The sequence below is a fragment of the Bubalus bubalis genome, chromosome 24, assembly GCF_019923935.1.
Source record: "Bubalus bubalis isolate 160015118507 breed Murrah chromosome 24, NDDB_SH_1, whole genome shotgun sequence".
Classification (NCBI taxonomy): domain Eukaryota; kingdom Metazoa; phylum Chordata; class Mammalia; order Artiodactyla; family Bovidae; genus Bubalus; species Bubalus bubalis.
In genome coordinates, this window is record NC_059180.1 from 39,094,336 (window position 1) to 39,114,633 (window position 20,298).

The following is a 20,298-nucleotide window of genomic DNA, read 5'->3' on the forward strand; positions in this document are numbered from 1 at the left end:
CTTGGCTTCAGCTGCTCGCAGCTTCCCTGACGCGCCACCTTCCTCTCCTCACACTGCCCTGCCTGCCCCCCACCTACCACCTCACCACCACCACAGTGGTGCCGTTTTTCCTGGATGTGAGCAATCTGTTGCTTAGCCATCTTTTCTGATTGACTGATTTCCTTTCAGTTGTATATGTAGTGTGTGTGTTCTGTCTTATTTGGCTTCAAGTTTCTTTGGCAAATTGTCATTCTGTTTTCCTATGGGTGCTTTTCCTAATGAACTGTTGTGGGTACGTTTACAGGGATGAATTCATTTAACCCAATATCCTTGGGGAACGTACAGTTGCCACAAGCGCCCATGGGACCACGTGCGGCATCCCCCATGAACCACTCTGTCCCGATGAACAGCATGGGCTCCGTTCCAGGGGTAAGTGCTTGTCCTCCCCTCAGCTGTGCTGAGACGGCCTTGCTGCAACAGGACAGTTCTCCCCACGGGAGCTTGGAGGTTGGGAATCCTGTGGCGCTTGTTCCTTTGGATTGTGTTGTGCTTTGGAACTCCATCTCTCTCTCTGGTCCTTATTACTACAAGGATTATTTGACCTTTACTTATTTTTACTGAAATAAGAGATTCCTTGGCACCTGTGACTTTGTGAGAAGACGGGAGTTCTGGGGATGTGTGACAGAATGAGAGGAAAAGTGTCAGTGTCCACTGGCTCTCTGAGCGTCCTCTCCTGAGGCTGCTTTCTAAACGAGTCCGAGAACTCCTACAAGGCGTATTTGAATTTTACACTATGGCATGCTGTTGATTTCTGTTCAGAGGACTTGTGTGGAGCTGGCTCATTAGAGACCTGCATGAAAAAGTGTGCAGAATGCCTGGGAGCCAGGAGGTCTTAGTGCGTGGGGGGTCCCCTCCTGTGACGGGGGGAGTTGAGGATTCCTCTTTCGGTTCACCTTGGAGACACGGGCCCTGCAGCCCTCTGAACGCAGTGGCACATGTTGTCTTGTAGATGGCCATTTCTCCGTCCCGAATGCCTCAGCCTCCGAACATGATGGGCGCGCACGCCAACAGCATGATGGCCCAGGCGCCTGCGCAGAGCCAGTTCCTCCCACAGAGCCAGTTCCCGTCGTCCAGCGGGGCGCTGAGTGTGAGCAGCGTGGGCATGGGGCAGCCGGCGGCGCAGGCTGGCGTTCCACAGGTACTGTCCATCGTTTTAGCTGTCATTTTCTTAATTTTTGTTTGTATATTTTAAATTCTAAGCTTCACATGTGATCCTGAGAGACACTGGGTTTTGAAGAAGGAGTGAGGAAAGATCCCTTGAGTTCACGCTTAATGATTTGGCACTTGTTGGTGTAAACTGCCCAGGTGAAGTGCAGCTAACTGGGCCATTTGAGTAGTTCCCTTCTTGTTGAATGTGTTTTTATTCATTCAATGTAATGCTGGTGGGGACTATTTTCCACTCATTTCACTGCCTTTCCCCGACTTCTGTTAATTGTTAGAGTACATTAGATTGCTGCTGTGTACAAATGTACACGTATTTAAAACAGACCAACTGTTCCCCTGAGAAATCAAATTCATTATTTAACTTAACATGAATAACATTGAATAAGAGGCAGTGACTACACTAGATTCACTAAGTAAATACTTATTAATTAATTGTTTTTTAAACGTTTTATTTGTTACGATTTACGTTTGGCTGTGCCGAGCCTTCCTTGCTGCGTGCAGGCTTTCTCTGGTTGCAGTGAGCGGACGTGACTGTCGGCGCGGTGCCCAGGCTTCTCCCTGGGCCGGCTGCTCTGGCGGAGCATGGCCTCCAGGCATGAGGGCTCCAGTAGCTGTGGCGCGCAGGCCTAGTTGCCCCACGACACGTGGACCCATCCCCGACCATGGATAGAACCTGTGCCCTCTGCACTGGCAGTTGGATTCTTAACCACTAGGCCACCAGGAAGCCTGATGCCTATTAATTAATTCTTAATTTGCATAAATTTTATTTCTCTAGCAAAGGGGTCGACAGGTTTGTCCTGTAGATATTTTCAGGTTGGTGGACCGTGAGGGAACTGTTCTGCTCCACTGTTGTGACACAGAGGCAGTCATAGACATGTGCATTCACACGTGAGTGAATGGAGAGGCTGCTGGCCAATAAAGCTTTATTGACAGAGACCAGCAGCTAGCTGGGTTTGGCTTTGGGCCCTGTGTGCTTGGCAGATTCTTGCTCTAGATTCAGAATAGCTTTTTAGTTGGCCCACAGGTAATTTTGAAGCATATTCCTAGTTGAGAACTACCATACTGAAACATTTCACTGTTTGAGTAACTCATTTTTTTTAAAAAAGACAAATACCTTTTCCAGTGGTCTTAGCTGTTGGTGGATATTATGGAACATGAGCTAGTAACTGGAGTGTATGTGTGTGTGTTTAAGCCAGAGATTTCTACACTTACATAAATCAAAGCTTGATTACTGCAAAAACAGGTTACTATAAGCGTGCAGGTCAGTGACATGTTACAAGCGGAACGTTCCCGTGTAGTCAGCAGACCTCATCCAGAAACCGTGTCAGGTTCTCCTATATTTAATTCTTTATGTCTGCTGCCACATTGTCAGACGGAGGGGAGACCAGTTTTAACTCGCTCTTTTCCTTCTGCCTGTCAGGGGCAGGTGCCAGGGGCCGCTCTTCCCAACCCCCTGAACATGCTTGGGCCCCAGGCCAGCCAGCTGCCTTGCCCACCAGTGACACAGCCGCCGCTGCATCAGACCCCGCCTCCCGCCTCCACGGCCGCCGGCATGCCGTCTCTGCAGCACCCAGCAGCTCCCGGGGTGACGCCCCCCCAGCCAGCTGCGCCTACCCAGCCGTCAACTCCCGCGTCGTCTTCCGGGCAGACTCCCACCCCGACTCCCGGCTCCGTGCCCAGCGCCAGCCAGACGCAGAGTACTCCTACGGTCCAGGCAGCCGCCCAGGCCCAGGTGACCCCGCAGCCTCAGACCCCAGTGCAGCCTCCATCCGTGGCCACCCCGCAGTCATCGCAGCAGCAGCCGACACCCGTGCACACGCAGCCCCCTGGCACCCCGGTGAGCCCCTGGCCTGCGGCCGTCTGCCCACAGAGTTGCAGATGGGAACTTGTCCCTGAACAGTTGGTCATGAAGCACCACAGGTCTTGGTGCGGCTGCACAGCGTGTGTGTCTGCAGCCTGACGGAGCTGTAATGGGCTGTGTGTTCGTTCCAGAATGGGCTCTGGAGGCCAGGTTTGGCAGGACATGACTTGTGATTATCTTCCCAGTTAAACCAGCTTATGGAAATCAGCAACTGAAAGAGTTCGTACATGGGTCCTCTGTAGAATATTTGAACTATCCATAGGAGCGTCACCTGTCACAGGTGGTCATCTCTGAGATTTAGTTGTCTTGAGGGTTTGGTAAACAAGTCAGGTTTTTAATTGTACATACTTTGACCTTGCTCGTCAGCCTTGTTTTCCAGCTGGAAGCTTTTTCTTTTTCATGACAAAATGGCACATCCAGGTTAGCACTTCTGTGGCTCAGATCTCCCCACTCCTCCGGGGAGGTGGCAGTGGCAGGGTCACAGCATATCCTGTGTCCCGGTCCCGCGCTTTGCGGGTGGCACCCAGCCCGGGCTCCCCCGCATGGGGCCATCCCCACCCACCCCAGGGGCCCGAGGCTACTGTTTCTCACAGAGCCATGGTATCTGTTTTCTTTTTTTTTTTTTTTGATTTTTTTTTTTAAATTTTATTTTATTTTTAAACTTTACATAATTGTATTAGTTTTGCCAAATATCAAAATGAATCCGCCACATGTATACATGTGTTCCCCATCCTGAACCCTCCTCCCTCCTCCCTCCCCATTGGTATCTGTTTTCTTACCAACCTAACTTAAAAACTTCCTTCCCCCTGAAATGCATTAACTTTATTTGTGGGGGCTGAGGATGTTTATTTATAAAATGTCAAAATTAATCCCAAGATGACACTTTTTATTTCTCCATAGGGAGTGTTCTTATTGTTTTTTATTTTATGTTATCTCTGAGTAAGATCCCTTTGTAATGTTACGTTTTTGTTTGTTTACTTAAAACTCTTATCAGGTAAATCTTTGAAAACTTGAGAGCTTTTTTTGAGATTTCATCTCTTAATGTTTGTTTACTCCTCCACCACTGTTCCTGCAGTTAACATGCTAGTTATACACTTTTGTTCCGTGAAGTGAAGTCGCTCAGTCGTGTCCAACTCTTTGCGACCACATGGACTGTAGCCTACGAGGCGCCTCCGTCCATGGGATTTTCCAGGCAAGAACACTGGAGTGGGTTGCTGTTTCCTTCTCCAGGAGATCTTCCCAACCCAGGGATTGAACCTGGAGCTTCCTTTGTGTTCAGCTGGTAAAGAATCCACCTGCAATGCTGGAGACCTGGGTTCAATCCCTGGGTTGGGAAGATCCCCTGGAGACAGAAAGGTTACCCACTCCAGTATTCTGGCCTGGAGAATTCCATGGACTGTATAGTTCATGGGATCGCAAAGAGTCGGACACGACTGAGCGACTTTCACTTCACTTCACTCCTGCATTGTAGATAGACGCTTTACTGTCTGAGCCACCAGGGAAGTCCATATAGGTACTTTATTCCCCTTCTGACAGTGTATATACGCATATTTATTATTCATCCTTTTACCAAAACCATTAGTATCGTTGTTGGAAAGAATTGAATTTAAAATAGGTTCTCTGACTTATGTAGAAAATTCCCAGAAGATAATTTTCTATCACAGTGTAGAAAGCTTTTGCTTTTGCATCTCTGCATTGTTGGCAAGAAGTCAGTTGTGTTTCTGCCTGATGTTGACTTCTCTGGAACTCTTCCTTTAACTCTTATATTCTTCAGTTCTCTCAAATAGGGGTGCCTGTTAGGTTAGTATTGAGAAAGATTAACATGGATCTCTGTTGGGTGAGCAGCAGGGTTTAAGATCATCTGTGTTGTTTACAAAGATAAGTGATTTTGGTTTCCCCACAGCTTTCCCAGACAGCAGCCAGCATTGATAACAGGGTCCCCACTCCATCCTCAGTGGCCAGCGCCGAAACCAACTCCCAGCAGCCAGGCCCCGAGGTGCCACTGCTGGAGATGAAGGCCGAGATCAAGACCGAGGACACAGAGCCCGATGCTGGGGAGCCCAAGGGAGAGCCTGGGGCTGCGGTAGGTGCCTTTCCTGGACGTGGGTGGATGTGCTGCACACAGAGGCGCCACGGGGCGCCCGGGGGAGGCGCCAGGGTCCGCCGTGCGTGTCCCTGCGTCGCGTTTCACTACCCCACTCAGTTATGGTTCAAGTGCGGAAGAGATTAGAAACAGATGGGTTGTTTATTTTTAGATATTAGGTATGGGTTTATTTTTATTTTGCCAGAAGTGAAGGGCACTGGCTTATATTTTAAATGTTTAAATCATCCAACAACTTTTCATTGCTGTTCCTCATTCATTTATAATTCTCCAGAGGCAGGCTGCTCAGGCGGTGTGTTCTTTTACTAATTAACCTGTGGCAGAAGTTGAAAACTGGCAGACCGTGGGCTGAACCCAGCCTATAAATGTATTTTGTTTGGCCCACACAGTATTTTTAAAATGGGAAATTACAAATAATACTCTAGACTTCTGACTTTTATTGAAAAATGAGGAGCTTCGCCAGCACCATGTGGCAGCAGAGCAGTCTGGGTGGGAGCGCTGGCATGGCGTCAGGCGGGTCACAGCCGCTCCAGTTCGCGGAGTGCCCCCAGCTCCCCACTGCCTCCCTCCGCGCTTTCTGCTGCTCTCGTGGGCTTCCTCTGCCAGGCCTCTGAGCAGTTGGACTTTCCATCCTTCCCACAGTTTTTGAGGAAATTCTTGTTCCAAACTAGAAATATATGTAAAACTACTGAAGAGGTAATGGTATATGCAATGTGTGTTTTTAAGACTATAATACACTGGCACTGTATTAAAGCGACTTCCAGGCATTCGACCTTTCCTTTTGGGAGAGAGATTGTGATCGATGCAGCTCGGACTAGGGGAGGTTTTAACAAGCCTATAGAGACTTTAAGGGCCTTCCGATAAGGCTGGGTGATAACAAAGGTCTCTCATAGTCATGTATCTGTGTCTGTGACTCTCTTTTTCTCAAGATGATGGAGGAGGACTTACAAGGATCTTCTCAAGTTAAAGAAGAAACAGACCCAACAGAGCAGAAGTCAGAACCAATGGAAGTGGATGAAAAGAAAACTGAAGTGAAGGTCGAAGCTAAAGAGGAAGAAGAGGGCAGCACCAATGGGACAGCCTCTCAGTCCACGTCCCCTTCGCAGCCTCGCAAGAAAAGTAGGTCATGTTCTCGGGAATTTACGTGGCGCTGCTTTTCCATCATGTTATGAGTGCATTATGTGGATGTAAAGCTAAAGCAAAAGAAGAATTCCGTCCCTTCCTGTTGCCCTTACTGGCCATTCCCCCAGTTTTAGAAATGGTGACAGCGGGACTCCAGGGCATCGGCCCACAGGGTCTGTGCTAGGGCCCTGAGGGGCGGCCCACACCCGGCCTCTCCAAGGTGGTGCTGGCTTTACGTGGCATGCTGTGGACACTCACTGATGGGCTCCATTGATAAGGTGACAGGAGCTTGATGTTGGGGAGTTACCACCATGGCAGCACGTGGGCCATTAAGTTTGTAGGTTTCTGCTGGTGCAGATGGAACTGAGTCCAGAGTCGGGGGCTGGGAGCATAGAACCAGTGACCAGTGCAGTGGGAGGAGGGCAGCAGAGAAGGGAAGATGCTGGAGTTCTGAGTAAGCAGGCTGAGCCAGGCTCATGGTGGAGGGCAGATAGAATCCATCTAAGACGTGTCCAAAGTAGGGAGGAGGAAACAGTGTCAGAAAATCGTCAGGTGACAGAAACATGAGACGAGGCTCAGTGGTTCAGGGGTGCAGGTGATGCGTTTAGGAATGATGGCAGAAAAACTCAGAGAGGCTGATGCTGTACAGTCCTGCTGTCCTGGGACCCTGGGGATCACAGAGGACAGCAAGCCTCAGGCTTGTAGTCTCAGACCTCTTTACACTCCTAAAAATTGACCATCCCAGAGAAGTTATTGTTTGTATGGATCATCTATCACTTCTACTCTGCTAGGTGTCTTTTTAAATATTTACTTAAAAGTGAATCTGTTTCATGGCACCCATAAGTAACATACTTCTTGGAAAAATAACTTCCACAACAAAAATAATTGGAATGGTGTCATTGTTTTTCACAACTTTGTTTCTCGGGGAATTAAGTGAACATGGCTGGCCTCTCCTATCTACCTGTCCCTTCGTTGTTGTATTCTGTTGTTTGTTTGAAGGACACAGAGAAAATCCAGCCCCACTCAGATAAGTAGCTGATAGACAAGAGTATTTTAATATTTAATAGCCTTTTCAGGTACTTGTAGATAATTCTTTCTTGATACTACACCAAAATTCAACAAGTAGAAGTTTCTTAAAGGCTGGTTGCAGTGTGACGTCTGAATCCATAGCCCTGAATTTCTCGTGCTCTACAATTTTTCTGTCTTGTACTCAGACTGGCTTTTTGCCATTGTATGACTTTTTTTTTTTTTAAAGCACGATCCTTTGGTCATTTGGGAATTTTGCTCGTCTTCCAAATGTTGGCGTACTTTATTATGTAATATTTTTAAAAATCACATTTATTAATATCACTGTGACTCGCTTTAAAAAGTCTTGTAAACTTTGACAAGCTGTCAAGCTTGTGTAGCAGATACAAGTTTTTCAAAAATTCTAATTTTTTGATGAAAGTCCAAATTTTATCATTGCTAGCAAATTGTGTCAGTTGTCCTGGAAGTAACTGGTGTACTTTATTCATTTTTGAGAAAATGTCTGTCGTGTACCCGGGTCTGAGTAACCATAGCTTGTCTGTCAGCCATTCTCTCTAGTTTTGTGTGTTCCATGAGAAATTGCAGTTACTTCAGCTCTTAGCTCAGCACTCAAACGAGTAGTGCTTTCTCTGAAGACAGCGACTGCCTGCAGCAGAAATGCTTTCTGACAGCTTCCCGGTTTGTCGTGCAGAATAAAAGAGCTGTAGTCGAGGGCTGAGATTTAATAAAAGTAAGGATTTTTGCTCCTTCATCAAGGACATTTGTTAAGTGCAGATGGCATTTTACCTGTGTATGCAAGACAGCCCTGAAGAGCGCGTGGCCACTGAGTCACGTTTGGAGCTGCGGCCTGGTCCCGTTGCCATGCTGGTGTCCATGGTATTCCCTGTTGCTCTCGCCCCATCTGTGTGCGTGTCAACACACAGTGCAAAAAGCAAATGATGACCTAGTGTTACCGTGAAAATCATTTTGCATCATGGAATTGGATTTCACACACCCTGGAAAAGCCCTCAGACAGTGCTAGAACTTTCTGCAATGATGGAAATGCCATGTGTCTGCCCTCTCTGTAACCACCTCTGTCTCTGAGGTGGAACCAGCCGTGTGTGGCTCCTCAGCACTTGAAATGTGACCGACGTGCCTGAGGAAGTGGGTTTTTTACTTTATTTAATATTAATTCATTTCCATTCAGGTAGCCGCACAGGCTGGTGCGGTCCCCATATGACAGCATGGGGATCCCCAAGTCATCCGTGGGCTATGCTGTGGACACTGCTGACGTGACCCCTCCGGTTGTCTGGAGAAGGTTTCAAGCCAGAGAGGTGGAGTGACTTGCTCATAGGACACCGCACTAGTCGGTGGCAGGAACTTGTTTCAAGTACAGCTCCTGACTGCTACCTCCACTCATTTGGAGTCTTGTTATGTCAACGTAGTGGTTAAAGACAGGAGTTAGAAATGACTTTTCCTTGCCATAGGTTTTAAATGTTCAGTGAATGAATGAACAGTCGTCCAGAGTGAGACACATGTAAGCACTGTAAGCGATCAACTCCAGAAGCCCAGCGGGTCTGGGACAGTGCGTCAGCAAACCGTCCGGGCTGCCAGGGAGGGCGTGTTTCAGGCGGTGTACGTCATTGGGTTTCTGTGGCAGCTGCCGGTGCCTGCCTTGTGCGGGGAAGGCAGCCACAGACACACGTGCACAGATGAGCATGGCTGTGTTCTGATAAAGCTTTCTTTTGGAAGACTAAACAGTGATTTTGTGTAATTCACGTATCATGAAATATTATTCTTTTTTTCCCTAACCATTAATAAACTTAAAAACTATTCTCAGTTCCCAGGCCCATACAAAGGCAGGCAGCTGGCCAGATTTGGCCTGTGGGTCATGGTTTGCCGACCCCTGATTTAGAAGAATGAAGAAGCTATTGATTAACTAAAGAATTGTTTTCTTATAAAGAGTTATTCAAAGAAAACCAAGCTCTGTAAAAGCAGACTGGAAGAAAAAGGGTTAGCTGAGGGCAGGGTTTGCCTGTGTTTCACAGCTCCATGGGGCACGTCTGCTCCCTGGACCAGGGCTTTGCGCCTCCAGGGGAATGCCTGTACTGGGTGACCCTGGTGCTCACTGACCGCCAGGTGTTCTGCAGCGCAGGAGGCCGATCAGGACACCTGGGCGGTCCCTGCTCTGGTGGCAGTAAGCCCTCTAGAAACTCCCCAGCCAGTGCCTGCTTCTTTCGATGTACCCAATGCAATTTTTACGGTATTTTAGTCTGATTTATAAACTTACAACTTACAATGCATCCGTTCTAGAAAATACTTTCAAAATCCGAAAAACTATAAAGTGGAAACCTCCTATCACTTAGGACCTAAGCCATCAGAACCTGTCTGCAGTGTTTGCCTCTCTGACGATTGGGCTGTGCGCAGGGGTGTGTGCCAGCGAGGGTCGTGAGACACCCCTTCTGCCTTCACAGTTCCCGCACCCTTGCAGTTCACAAGGGGCTCGTGTGAATGAATGGCAGCCAGTGTTTATGCTACGTCGGTGACAACACCAAGTGTAGTAGGAAGTGGGTGGGCCTGGAGCTTGGAGACGTGGTTATTGCTACATGTGCGAGGGGGCAGTAGAGCACTTTTGAGGAGAATGCGTATTTTTGTAGCTTGCTTATGACGTACGTTTGTTGGGAGGTTGTAACAAAACTATCTGTCTCAGGTGGTCTGAGTTTACTTCTGCCCAGGACAGAGAAGTTTCTTCTGAGGAGAAAAGGCCCGTTCCCGGTGAAAATGGCTCTGTTTCCACACATTTGATCAGTGAGGCAGATTTGGAAGTTAGCTTCAGTTTTTTTCTGTTCCAACGGAATTTGGCGTTGGAAATCTTTTGTTGAGCAAGCAAACTTCTCAGTGTGGTAGTTTTGCCTCATGATGTGGATGCAGTTTTAAAAACGCTAGTGTGGAGGGGGTGGAATAAAAAAAAAAAACGCTAGTGTGACTGTTCTCAGAACCCCTGAATGGTAGCTTGAGAAAGTGCTCACGGCCAGGAGGAAGGTGACTCGGGCCTTCTCAGAAGCAGCCCAGCTTCCATTGAAAAGCTCTGCAGGAGGAGTCTGGGTGCCTTGTCAACAGTGTCGTTTCCTGTGTTTTCTAACACAGTCTTCAAGCCGGAGGAGTTGCGCCAGGCTCTGATGTCAACCCTGGAAGCTCTGTACCGACAGGATCCAGAGTCCTTACCCTTTCGGCAGCCTGTGGATCCCCAGCTCCTGGGAATTCCAGTAAGTGGATGTCATGAAAACACTGTGGCTTTTCTAGTGTGCTTCAGGAGCATACACGACACTTGCTTAATCTCTCTAAATTGAGGAGAGTAAGATTTTTTTCCCCTGAATGTAAAGAAAGTAGTTTGTTGTCAAATAGTAATATACTTTTGTCTTACTAACTGAAATGTGTGTGTTCCCCCACCCCACTCCATTAAGCCCCAGGGTCGTGGGGGGATGCAGGAAGATGTGGGAGCACAGCCTGGGGCATGCAGCCTCTGTTGCCTTGCTTTACTCGTGGGTAAGACTTTGTCCACTGGAGTGGGTTTAAAGAATTGGTGCAAGGCCCTTATAAACCACATGTGCCTCTCACTTTGGCATCCCTGGGTGCTCTTGCAAAGGCCGTGGTGACCAAATAGGTTCTATTTAGTCTTATTACTATTTTTATTTGTCTTAAATTTCATTTTGCTTGTTAGGACCAAGAGTAAATCTCTAGAAAAACATATTGTCTGATAAATATGCTCACCATTTTAATTCAGTGGATCAAAATCTTATTTTTAAAATCTGACACTGAAGGACATCTCTTAATAAATAATTCATTTTTTTTTTTTCCTTTAAATTTGCTTTTGAAGTAATATGATCACACTTAGTAACTACCATCGTAGAGTAAAACCAGAGGAAGGTCAGGAGTTGCTCTCTTTTCGGTCACTCGTTAGGTTACACTGGTACTTTCTGCTGTTTTAAGGCAAAGCTGCCAGATAAGGCTTACACTGGGGGTTTGGGATCAGCTAGACTGAGAGCCTTTTGTCTTTCAGGATTACTTTGACATTGTGAAGAATCCCATGGACCTTTCCACCATCAAGCGGAAGCTGGATACAGGGCAGTACCAGGAGCCCTGGCAGTATGTAGACGACGTCTGGCTCATGTTCAACAACGCCTGGCTTTACAATCGGAAGACATCCCGGGTCTACAAGTTCTGCAGCAAACTCGCAGAGGTCTTTGAGCAGGAGATTGACCCCGTCATGCAGTCCCTTGGGTATTGCTGTGGACGCAAGGTACAGTTGGAACTTTTTTTGAATTCAGCCAAAGAGGATGTTATGAGGATATGATGGACTTGGTACTTTGGCCACACCTGTATATTGAGAAGGACCCAAATGGAGTCCAGTCTTTTGTAAAACAGTTGGTTGTCTGAAGCTAGAAGTTCTTATGAGTCAAGCATTCCTGGCTGCCCTGGTGTCCATTCATCTATCTGTAATAAATGTCCCTTAGACACTAATTTTGTCCCATTTTATCCAAAAATATCTTTAAAATAACAAGAATCATTAAAAGACTACTCAGTGTACTAACAACTAATTTACTAGCTAAATCTAGTTCTCCATATCAGACACAGCATTACATGACAGTAAATGCATTTATTTTTCATATTTTTTCCTTTGTTTTTGCAGTATGAGTTTTCTCCACAGACTCTGTGCTGCTATGGGAAGCAGCTGTGTACAATTCCTCGAGATGCTGCCTACTACAGCTATCAGAATAGGTAAGCACTGGGCAGTTTTCTGAATTACGGGACAAAAAGGTCGTCTTAGGGCAAGACACGCTCATCTGATTGCAGCTTGGTTACATTATTTCTTTCGTGAAGTTTCAGTGAAATAGGCCGAAGTTACATTGATTCTCTCTTCCCAGTCGCTCAGTTAGGCCCAGGGTCTCTTAACTTAAAAGCATGCTTGTATAGTATAGAATTTCAACTCAAAGCTGCTTGCTGCACTGCATTCTTTGGATTAGGAACATTCGTTAAGCCATAATGTCACCATATGAGAAAGAGTCAAAGTTGAAGTTAACTCTAACAAATGTTGATGGGCCTTTTTCAAGATACTAATAAAGTTGAAGCATTGTATTTTACCAGTCTGACTGTAAATATTTGCCTAGCTAAATTGACCTGCACAGCCTGATGGAAAGACTTGTGTTTGTGCTGATTCATTAAAGAATTGAGTTTATGAATGACTCCGTGTCAGGAGGTGGCCTTTTCAGGGCTTAGCGAGTGACAGGGATGCTTGAGAAATCTTGGTTCTAATCTTGAAATGTGGAGACGGCCAAAGAGTAGATCTCTTGTCTTAAGTAGAAGGAGAATGAAAATAATTTTTGTTGTTGATCCCCCTACCTAAATATGGCTTCCTGGTTTGGGGACTTGTCTTGAAAATTAAGCTCCGAGGTATCCATGGCTCTAAGTATCCATAGCATGAGGGCATCCTGCCTTGAAACGGGTGGTATTTCTTGGTCATATTCAGTTACCTTGCCTCCATTTCATGAACTGACAACTGAATTCTTTTTGTGACCAAGATGAAACTTCATGCCTGTTCTTTGTCTTTAGGTTCAGGTATTAAGTGTCAGCTTTTGGGTCTGATGTTTTGATGATTTTTATCTTACTTGCTTGTAGTAATTGCATATGTTTTAACACTTCAAAGAAGATAAGTACAAGGCTTTTTATTTATTCAAAGGTACATGCAGAGGCCTGAATGATTTGGAATGTTGCAGTTATTTTTCTTCCAATTACGTTTTTTTTTAAATTATTCTTTAAAAAAATAAGTAGGGAATTCCCTGGCAGTCCAATGGTTAGGATTCAGGGCTTTCACTGTGGTGGCCTAGGTTCAATCCTTGGTCAGGAAACTAGGGTCCTACAAGCCGCATGGCACAGTTGGGGGGAAAAAAAAAGGTTAAAATTTTTAAAATCTAACCATATTTAAGTTCATTAACAGCTCCCATCAAAATGCTATTGGCGGTGGGGGGGAGGGGACTGTTGACCTAAAAATATCTTAAGACAAGATTTCTAAGCCTAGTCTGGCTCACTTACCCAGTGAGATGCTGGTTCCAGGGAAAGAAGCGAGTCCCCAGCAGGCATCTCTAGCAGAAGTGCTGCTGACACAGCTGTCCTGATGAAAATATTTCAACATTTGGAATTTAATTTCTCCTTTAGCGTGCTCTTCTATCCCTGGAAGCATTTTAATACTAAAAGTTTGAAGTGATATCATAGCCTTTGTAGTGGAGTCTCTCGACAGTGGCAAGTGTTGTTTTGGGAGTTCTGGCCCCTCCTTTTACAGTTTTAGCCCAGAGACCTTTGACATAGCCCAGAACCTGCTTGTCGATGGAGTGAGCACAGTAACACCCCCAGTTGACACCCTTAGCTGTCAGTCTCCAATGAGACAATGAGTAGGAACTCACTTTGGGAGCTGATAGGCGCCAAACAAAGCAAAGTTATGAATTTTTAAGGAAATAGGTTAAAATGAACTCTGAAAAATGCCCCCACTAATTAAGTGCACAGCATAGTTTGGGTCTAGAAGGAAAAGCAGACAGCGGATTGCTCACCACCATCTCTCCAGTTTGGGGCCTTTTCCTTGTGGGCTTCACTCTTCTGGGTCCTTTGGCCCCCACCTTTGCTGAGTTGCACAGACTTTGGCCATATTTAAGTGGAGAACAGTTGTAGTTCAATAGGACAGGTAGCATCAGCGTCCACTGCTGCCCCCTCAGAGGGCGGTGTTGATGGAAGGAATCTTTTGAAAGTTCTGAAATGTCCAATTAGATTTCTGTGTAGGATTTAATTTTTACTGAACAAAAGTGATGTATTTTCCTTAAGAGTAGAAACATAAATAAAGGAGTTCTTTTTTACACATAAGACGTTTTAAGAGTGTGAGCACACTGCTCCTCAGCTGAGTCTCACGAGGTGTGCTTCCTGGAATACAGACATGGAAGCGACGCCGCGTTGAGTCTGAAAGCAGCGGTCTCGTTCTATGATGGACATTTCAACTGCTTCCACTTTTATTCTCAGCCTTGACTGTTTAAGAGAACGCTGTGGTGTTCTTTTGAATAATAGTTTTGGCACTTATAGTTCTAAACTGTTGGGCACTTAGAATAGGAAATTCTATGAACCGTTTAAACAAGTGAAACTAATTTATAAGCTAGTGTATGGTTACATTTTCACTTGTTTCCATCATACTTCGAAATTTTGAAAGTAAGTCATGTTGGGAAAACCATTCTATAGATATTTTTCCAGTTATTACTGATAGATGAGAATAGATATCTATTATCCCAGTTATTTGTGTATTCTTATATGGTACTTAAAACAATCTGCATTTGAAAATTTACTCCATACATTCAGTTACCCTTACCGATGAACTATGCACTGACACTTACCGACTTTAGGTGCCCAGATGTACATCGTCATCAGGTTCTGTGAAGCGTTTCTCCTTTACAATTCCATATTCATCAGACTGCTTCCTCATGTCAGGCGGAAAGGCTCTTACGGCTGGAAAGAACCATTATGTGTTTCCAGGGTGAATAAAGATGGGGCAGACTGGCGTTGACATCTGCCACCTGCTGATTCCCAGGGTGGTTCCCACCTGCTGGGCCAGATGGGCGGCTCTGCCCCTCTGTGGGCTGTCATCATCTCAGAAGGTGCTCCAGGGAGGCCCAGCCCTTCCCCCGTCCTCTCCCCGTCCACCTGAGGAGGTTTGATTCTCCAGCATCTCCACTCTGGCTCTTGGACAGGCACTCTGTCCCTTCCAGTTTCTGAACCTGAGGTTCTTAGGGATGGGAGTTAGTTATATGCAGACAGCGTAGGTTTCTGCAGCCACCTGGGGGCTGCCATTCAGCCACCAGTGCTCTGTTCTGGGCCAGTTTCCTCCAGTGGAAATGATGGGTTTATGATTCCTGTTCCGTAGATGTTGCTAGGTGTCATGTCCTGCTTGAATAAAAGCAGTGAGTTGTCCAGGATTTTAAAACCATTTAGACTCACGTGTAATTATTGTGGTGATTTCATTTCAAAATGTGTTCAATAGTACTCTTCGAGCTAGCCCACTGTGGCCAGATGTTTGCTCATAATGAATTGGAACACTCATTCATTTTAAAAGGGACGCAATTTGGCTTTGAAGAGATAACATTTTTACATATTGTTCTGATTGCTGCTTAATTGGTTTACACTATCTATATTTTAATTCTTTCCTGCTAGTTATGATCATGCCCTCCTACACATGAAAATTCCTTTTATTACATGATTTCAAGGCTCTGTAAAAATATTTACAAAATAGTGAATAGCCAGAGTATTACTATAGTTCATTCAGAGAAAGAGATACGAGATACATAGTTTTTAAAAACAGCATTGTTAGTCTATTTATTCCTGGTCAGTTTTTAATCTTGGCAGACTTTGTTAATTGAATTAGTTCTAAATAAACTGGTCCCAGCAGGAAACTCCCAGTTGCTACATACAGTGAATCTGTCATGTTCATCAACAGTCTGAAAAATTGAATAATCTTGAAATGCATGCATGCTAAAGTTTTATACTTTTAATTCACTGTATGTGTTTAGTCAGTGAAATATGGCAGACAACAATGCTCACTCAGTGTGTTTAATTAAGGTTAGGATTAGAACTTGTGGGGATCTGTTTTAGGGGTAATGGAGACAAGCTGGCCAGGCAGTGGCCTGAACCTCAGTCATTTGTAGCTACACGTGTGTGTGCGTGTGCGCATGTGTGGCTGTGTGTGTGTGTGTGTGTGTAGCTGCAAGCTGCTACATCTCCTCCTGCCTGTGTGGTTCCGTGTGGCGCTCCAGTCTCGTCACAGTGTCTTTAACACTAATCCTCTTGGCATCTTGTAGATGTACTTTTGAGCACTAAAACCACATTTTATTGTGCTGCCGTTGCTACCATATATTCATCCTTTTTGCTTGTGCAGTTCACCTCATTCGGCTTGTTTACTTCTGCGATATTCCTCTGTGCCCATCTTGTTTTTTGCAGCATCACATGCATTTTTGTTGATTTCTCATTTGTGTCCTTTCCAAACATTTAATAGTTTTTATTTAAACTAATCTTATTTGGTAGCTTGAGCCCAGGCTCTATATTATAAGAAATTGGGGTGATGGATAATTTCTCAAATGCAGATTGTGCTTTAAAGATTAACTCTAAATTTGCTTAACTTGGATTGTTCCCAAGTCAGAGCAATCATTGAGTATCTCAGATTGATGAATGATTGGTTCCAGTACCAAAAAGTTTAAAGTCAAAGCATAGAATTGAATTTTAAGATTGTTCATGGATTTACATATATTGTATTGCTTATACAATATATCATAGTTTGTTCTCTGTATATTCTTACTGATAAATGGCTGGAAAGTCTTTGACCCCGATTGCATTTCTGTTAAGTGTTTGTCTAGAGTATGGATTTGGTTTCATTTCTGTTGTAACTCAATTAACTAAGTGAGTAACATGAGAAAAATAACAGGAGAAAATTAAAACCAGTTCTGGGTGCTCAGCATTTTCATATCTTTAAAGATCTGGCTTAATATCGGAAATAAAATCTGTGAATTGCTGTCAAGCATAAATTTCCCATTTTGAAAAATAAAACTATTTCAGTTTAAATTGCTTTTTTAAGGACTTTTGTCAGAATGTTTTGTTCAAAGTAAATTTTTTCCATCTCAAACCCTGGAGTTACGTTTGGTTTTCTCTAAGTAAGAACAAAATCCAAACTCCTAAATGTAGGCTCCTTGCAATTCTAGTATTACCAGTTCCTTGAAAACATTTGCATTTTGGAGCTGAACAAGCCCGTTGTTAGTGATGATGGCCTGGGATGTATGCAATGAGACCGAATGCTAATCAATGCTTTGCCTTGGCTTTCTGCTCTGTGTTGTCTTGGTGTTTGCGTCTTACCTTTATGTCTGTGCTATTTGTTCCCTCCCCTGTTCTCTAATCCTGCCCTTCCCCACCTGCCCCTGTTCCTTTCATTGTCCTCACTGACCCATCAATCAACCAACAACGCCCCCCCTTCGTCGTGGTGATCTGCCCTGCTCTGATTGGTGGCTTCGTTGCTTGGGTGGCTGTGTGTTATGATGGACCAGTTCACCCAAGTATGGCCTTCTTGCTGACAGGTATCACTTCTGTGAGAAGTGTTTCACAGAGATCCAGGGGGAGAATGTTACCCTGGGTGACGACCCTTCACAACCCCAGACGTAAGTACCATCCCGTCATTTCTCTTGGGGGTGACCCTGGATTGTTGTTTTCCTCTTGTCCACGATTGAAAGGGAAGCACCACTGCCGTTGTGCCTTTTGTGTTGTGTATATTTCATAGTAACTGTACCCACATTCATACTTCACAGTGTGGCTGAATCTCAGTGCCATGCCCACGTCCTTCCCTCCACCCAGGACCTTGATGCTATAGCCCCTGTTGAGTCCCGGGGCCTCTTGTAACCTTGCTCTATATCTCTTCTTCCAAAGCACTTGCTTTTTCCCAGTGGCTGTCAACTTCCATTTGGGGGGATTATAAAATTTCCTTTATATCTAAGAAACCAGATAATCCTAGTCACAGAACTGGCAGTAGCAAAAGTGAGTCTTGTGTGCATACCCCGTCTCCAGCATTTAGTTGATCTTCCCCTGAAGCCTCTGACCTTGAAGTTGTAGAGGTAACAGAAGCCAGATGGGGAGACCCCAGCGAGTACCTGTATCCCCTCCTCGCTGGAGGCTGGATACCTGTTCACAGCTCCAGCACAGACAGGCACGAGTTAGTTCATTCATTCCCTCCCCGAGTTCACCATTTCCTGCCTGATGCTTATCCTCTGATGGAGTAGACAGATGTCCAGAATGTGGTGAGAAAAAAAGCAGAACCAAATCCTCAAATTGGATGGTCACGGGGCCTAAAGACCTGCCAGCCACCATAGCCACCCAGGACTGCCAGCACTGTGCCTCTCTCTTCTCCTGACTCTGCCCTAACCCCTGCCACCCAGAGAAGTCTGCTGGTGCAGCTGCCCCCACAGGCAAGAAGGGCTTCCCAGTGAAGGAGTTTCCAGTGCTGTTCCAGTGACATTTACTCTGCAGCTCAAGTTTACTTTATCCAAATGCAGAACAGACCATAGGCACCCGTAAGATATATAAACCAAAATGTCAAAAATTCTACTTACTCAATTTCTTTTTCTACCCCCTGTCATCTTAATTCTTTGGCCCAATTGTGTGATTAATAATTGGATTGTATAATTCTGCGAATCAAGTAATTCACATATACACTGATCACAACAAAAGGACAATAGAAATGAAACACTCAGCCCTTAAAGAATAAGTAAGACATCCCCAAGTACATGCTGAAGGAACATTGCAATTGGAAGAATTGGTTACACCAGTCTTGGTCAGATTCAGTAGCCATTTACCATATACATTTGGAAATTAGCAGGTTTGAGTCTGAACATAATTTTCCCACCACATTTTTACTGACCTTACTTACTTAAATCTTGTAATAAGTGTTGATGAGCATTTTGAGGAAATATTCGAAGGAAGACAAAAATAAATGGTGGTGCTTTCTGTGGAATTAAATTTTATATGTTCATGCCATCATTGCATCCACCTGAGAGTTCTGACCATCATTTACTTTTTATGTGAAGAACTAGTTATAGGATAATATTCCAGAGACCCTGTAGTTTATACACAACAGATAAAATTTAGTTAATTAACATTTTTCCTCTTCCTCCCCTCTCCAAATAAGGACAATTTCAAAGGATCAGTTTGAAAAGAAGAAAAATGATACCTTAGATCCTGAACCGTGAGTATACAGCTATTTCTTTCTGACTTTTAGGTTTTAACTTTCAGATCGGGAAAGTTCTTCCATGTGATTGGGTTGCTGTAGAAGACACTGGAAACAAACATATTGCCCTGGGTGGAACTTTCTGTGTGGATTTACTTCAAATATGAATTCTTTTTTAACTCACGCAAAAGATGTGTGTTTGTAGCGTGCTGTCCAGCTGCTGAATTTTACCAGTGAGACGTGTAGGTGGATGTTTTGGTTCTGTTAGAACCTCTGTAATAACTTGGTCATCATTGTCTTTAAGAAGCCATTTAGTGTGATTCTTTAGAGATTAAAGATAGTATTTGGTGAAGGGGTCCTAGTATCACTTAAAGGGAATTTTTAGAGAAACTCTTAGAAACCAATTGTAAAAAAATAAATAACGGGAAGCCGGTGTTGTGTTGGGTTGGCCAAAAAGTTTGTTCAGTTTTTCCACATGATGTTACAGAAAAATCCAAAACCGCTTTTTGGCCAGCCCGCTTGTGCTTGCCACCATCTTTGGTATGGTATGTTTTCAAAGGTCGCTGTCTTCAGTGATCAGTGAGAACACTCAGTTTGTAAAATTTGCTTTATAATAACCCCTTAAAGAGGCCTCAGAGCTCCTTCTGTGCTGTGGCACCTCCCAGGTCCCCAAAGCCAAGTCCTGAGGGCATCCCAGTGTGTGGAGACACCCGTTTTGTTCTGTCCCTGTGGTGAACGGCCATCCAGGGCCGCTTGGTGAGCAGAGGCTGCAGCCCTGTGGGTATTTGATAAATGTGGCCGTGGTGCGTCCATAGCTGAGAAGCAGGTCCTGCCCTCCCTAGGCTCAGCTTCCAGCGGAGAGCACAGACTTCACTCTGTGTCAGAGCTGCTTCAGTCTCTCCTGCCAGCCATGCTGGTGGGGGTTGAGGGGGGAGCAGTGAGGGAGGGCACGATGAACAGTTCAGAGAGCGCCTGGTGCATGAAGAGCTGGCTTCCCATCTCTTTGTGGAAAATGTTTACTTTATATTGGAGTATAGTTGATTTCCAATGTTGTGTTAGTTACTATATTAACTTTCCAATTGCAGAATACTTTATGTTGAGGTAGTAGGTACCAGACAGTGGGGAAGACACAGATGAATAAAGGGGGCCTGGCCTGCAGCCGTGTGTCTTCTAGTAGGACAGACGGACGGATGGTAGCACAGGCAGCAGGAGGCAGTA

General features: G+C 45.0%; 1 protein-coding gene across 3 annotated transcripts in view; it reads left to right on the forward strand.

The window, feature by feature from the left end:
* The window catches only part of LOC102403750 (CREB binding protein), a 118,642-nt gene that overhangs the window by 84,080 nt on the left and 14,264 nt on the right, over positions 1–20,298 (forward strand). Inside the window, exons 12-21 of one of the 3 annotated variants that reach the window (XM_044936006.2) lie at positions 284–408; positions 989–1,177; positions 2,630–3,040; positions 4,968–5,147; positions 6,095–6,284; positions 10,440–10,558; positions 11,353–11,592; positions 11,983–12,071; positions 17,411–17,521; positions 19,042–19,098. In XM_044936006.2, coding sequence (XP_044791941.2) covers positions 284–408; positions 989–1,177; positions 2,630–3,040; positions 4,968–5,147; positions 6,095–6,284; positions 10,440–10,558; positions 11,353–11,592; positions 11,983–12,071; positions 17,411–17,521; positions 19,042–19,098 — 1,711 coding nt within the window. Of the gene's footprint in view, positions 1–283; positions 409–988; positions 1,178–2,623; positions 3,041–4,967; positions 5,148–6,094; positions 6,285–10,439; positions 10,559–11,352; positions 11,593–11,982; positions 12,072–17,410; positions 17,522–19,041; positions 19,099–20,298 lie in introns of all 3 variants that reach the window. The other 2 variants (XM_044936005.2, XM_006054865.4) reach the window with 2 other exon arrangements.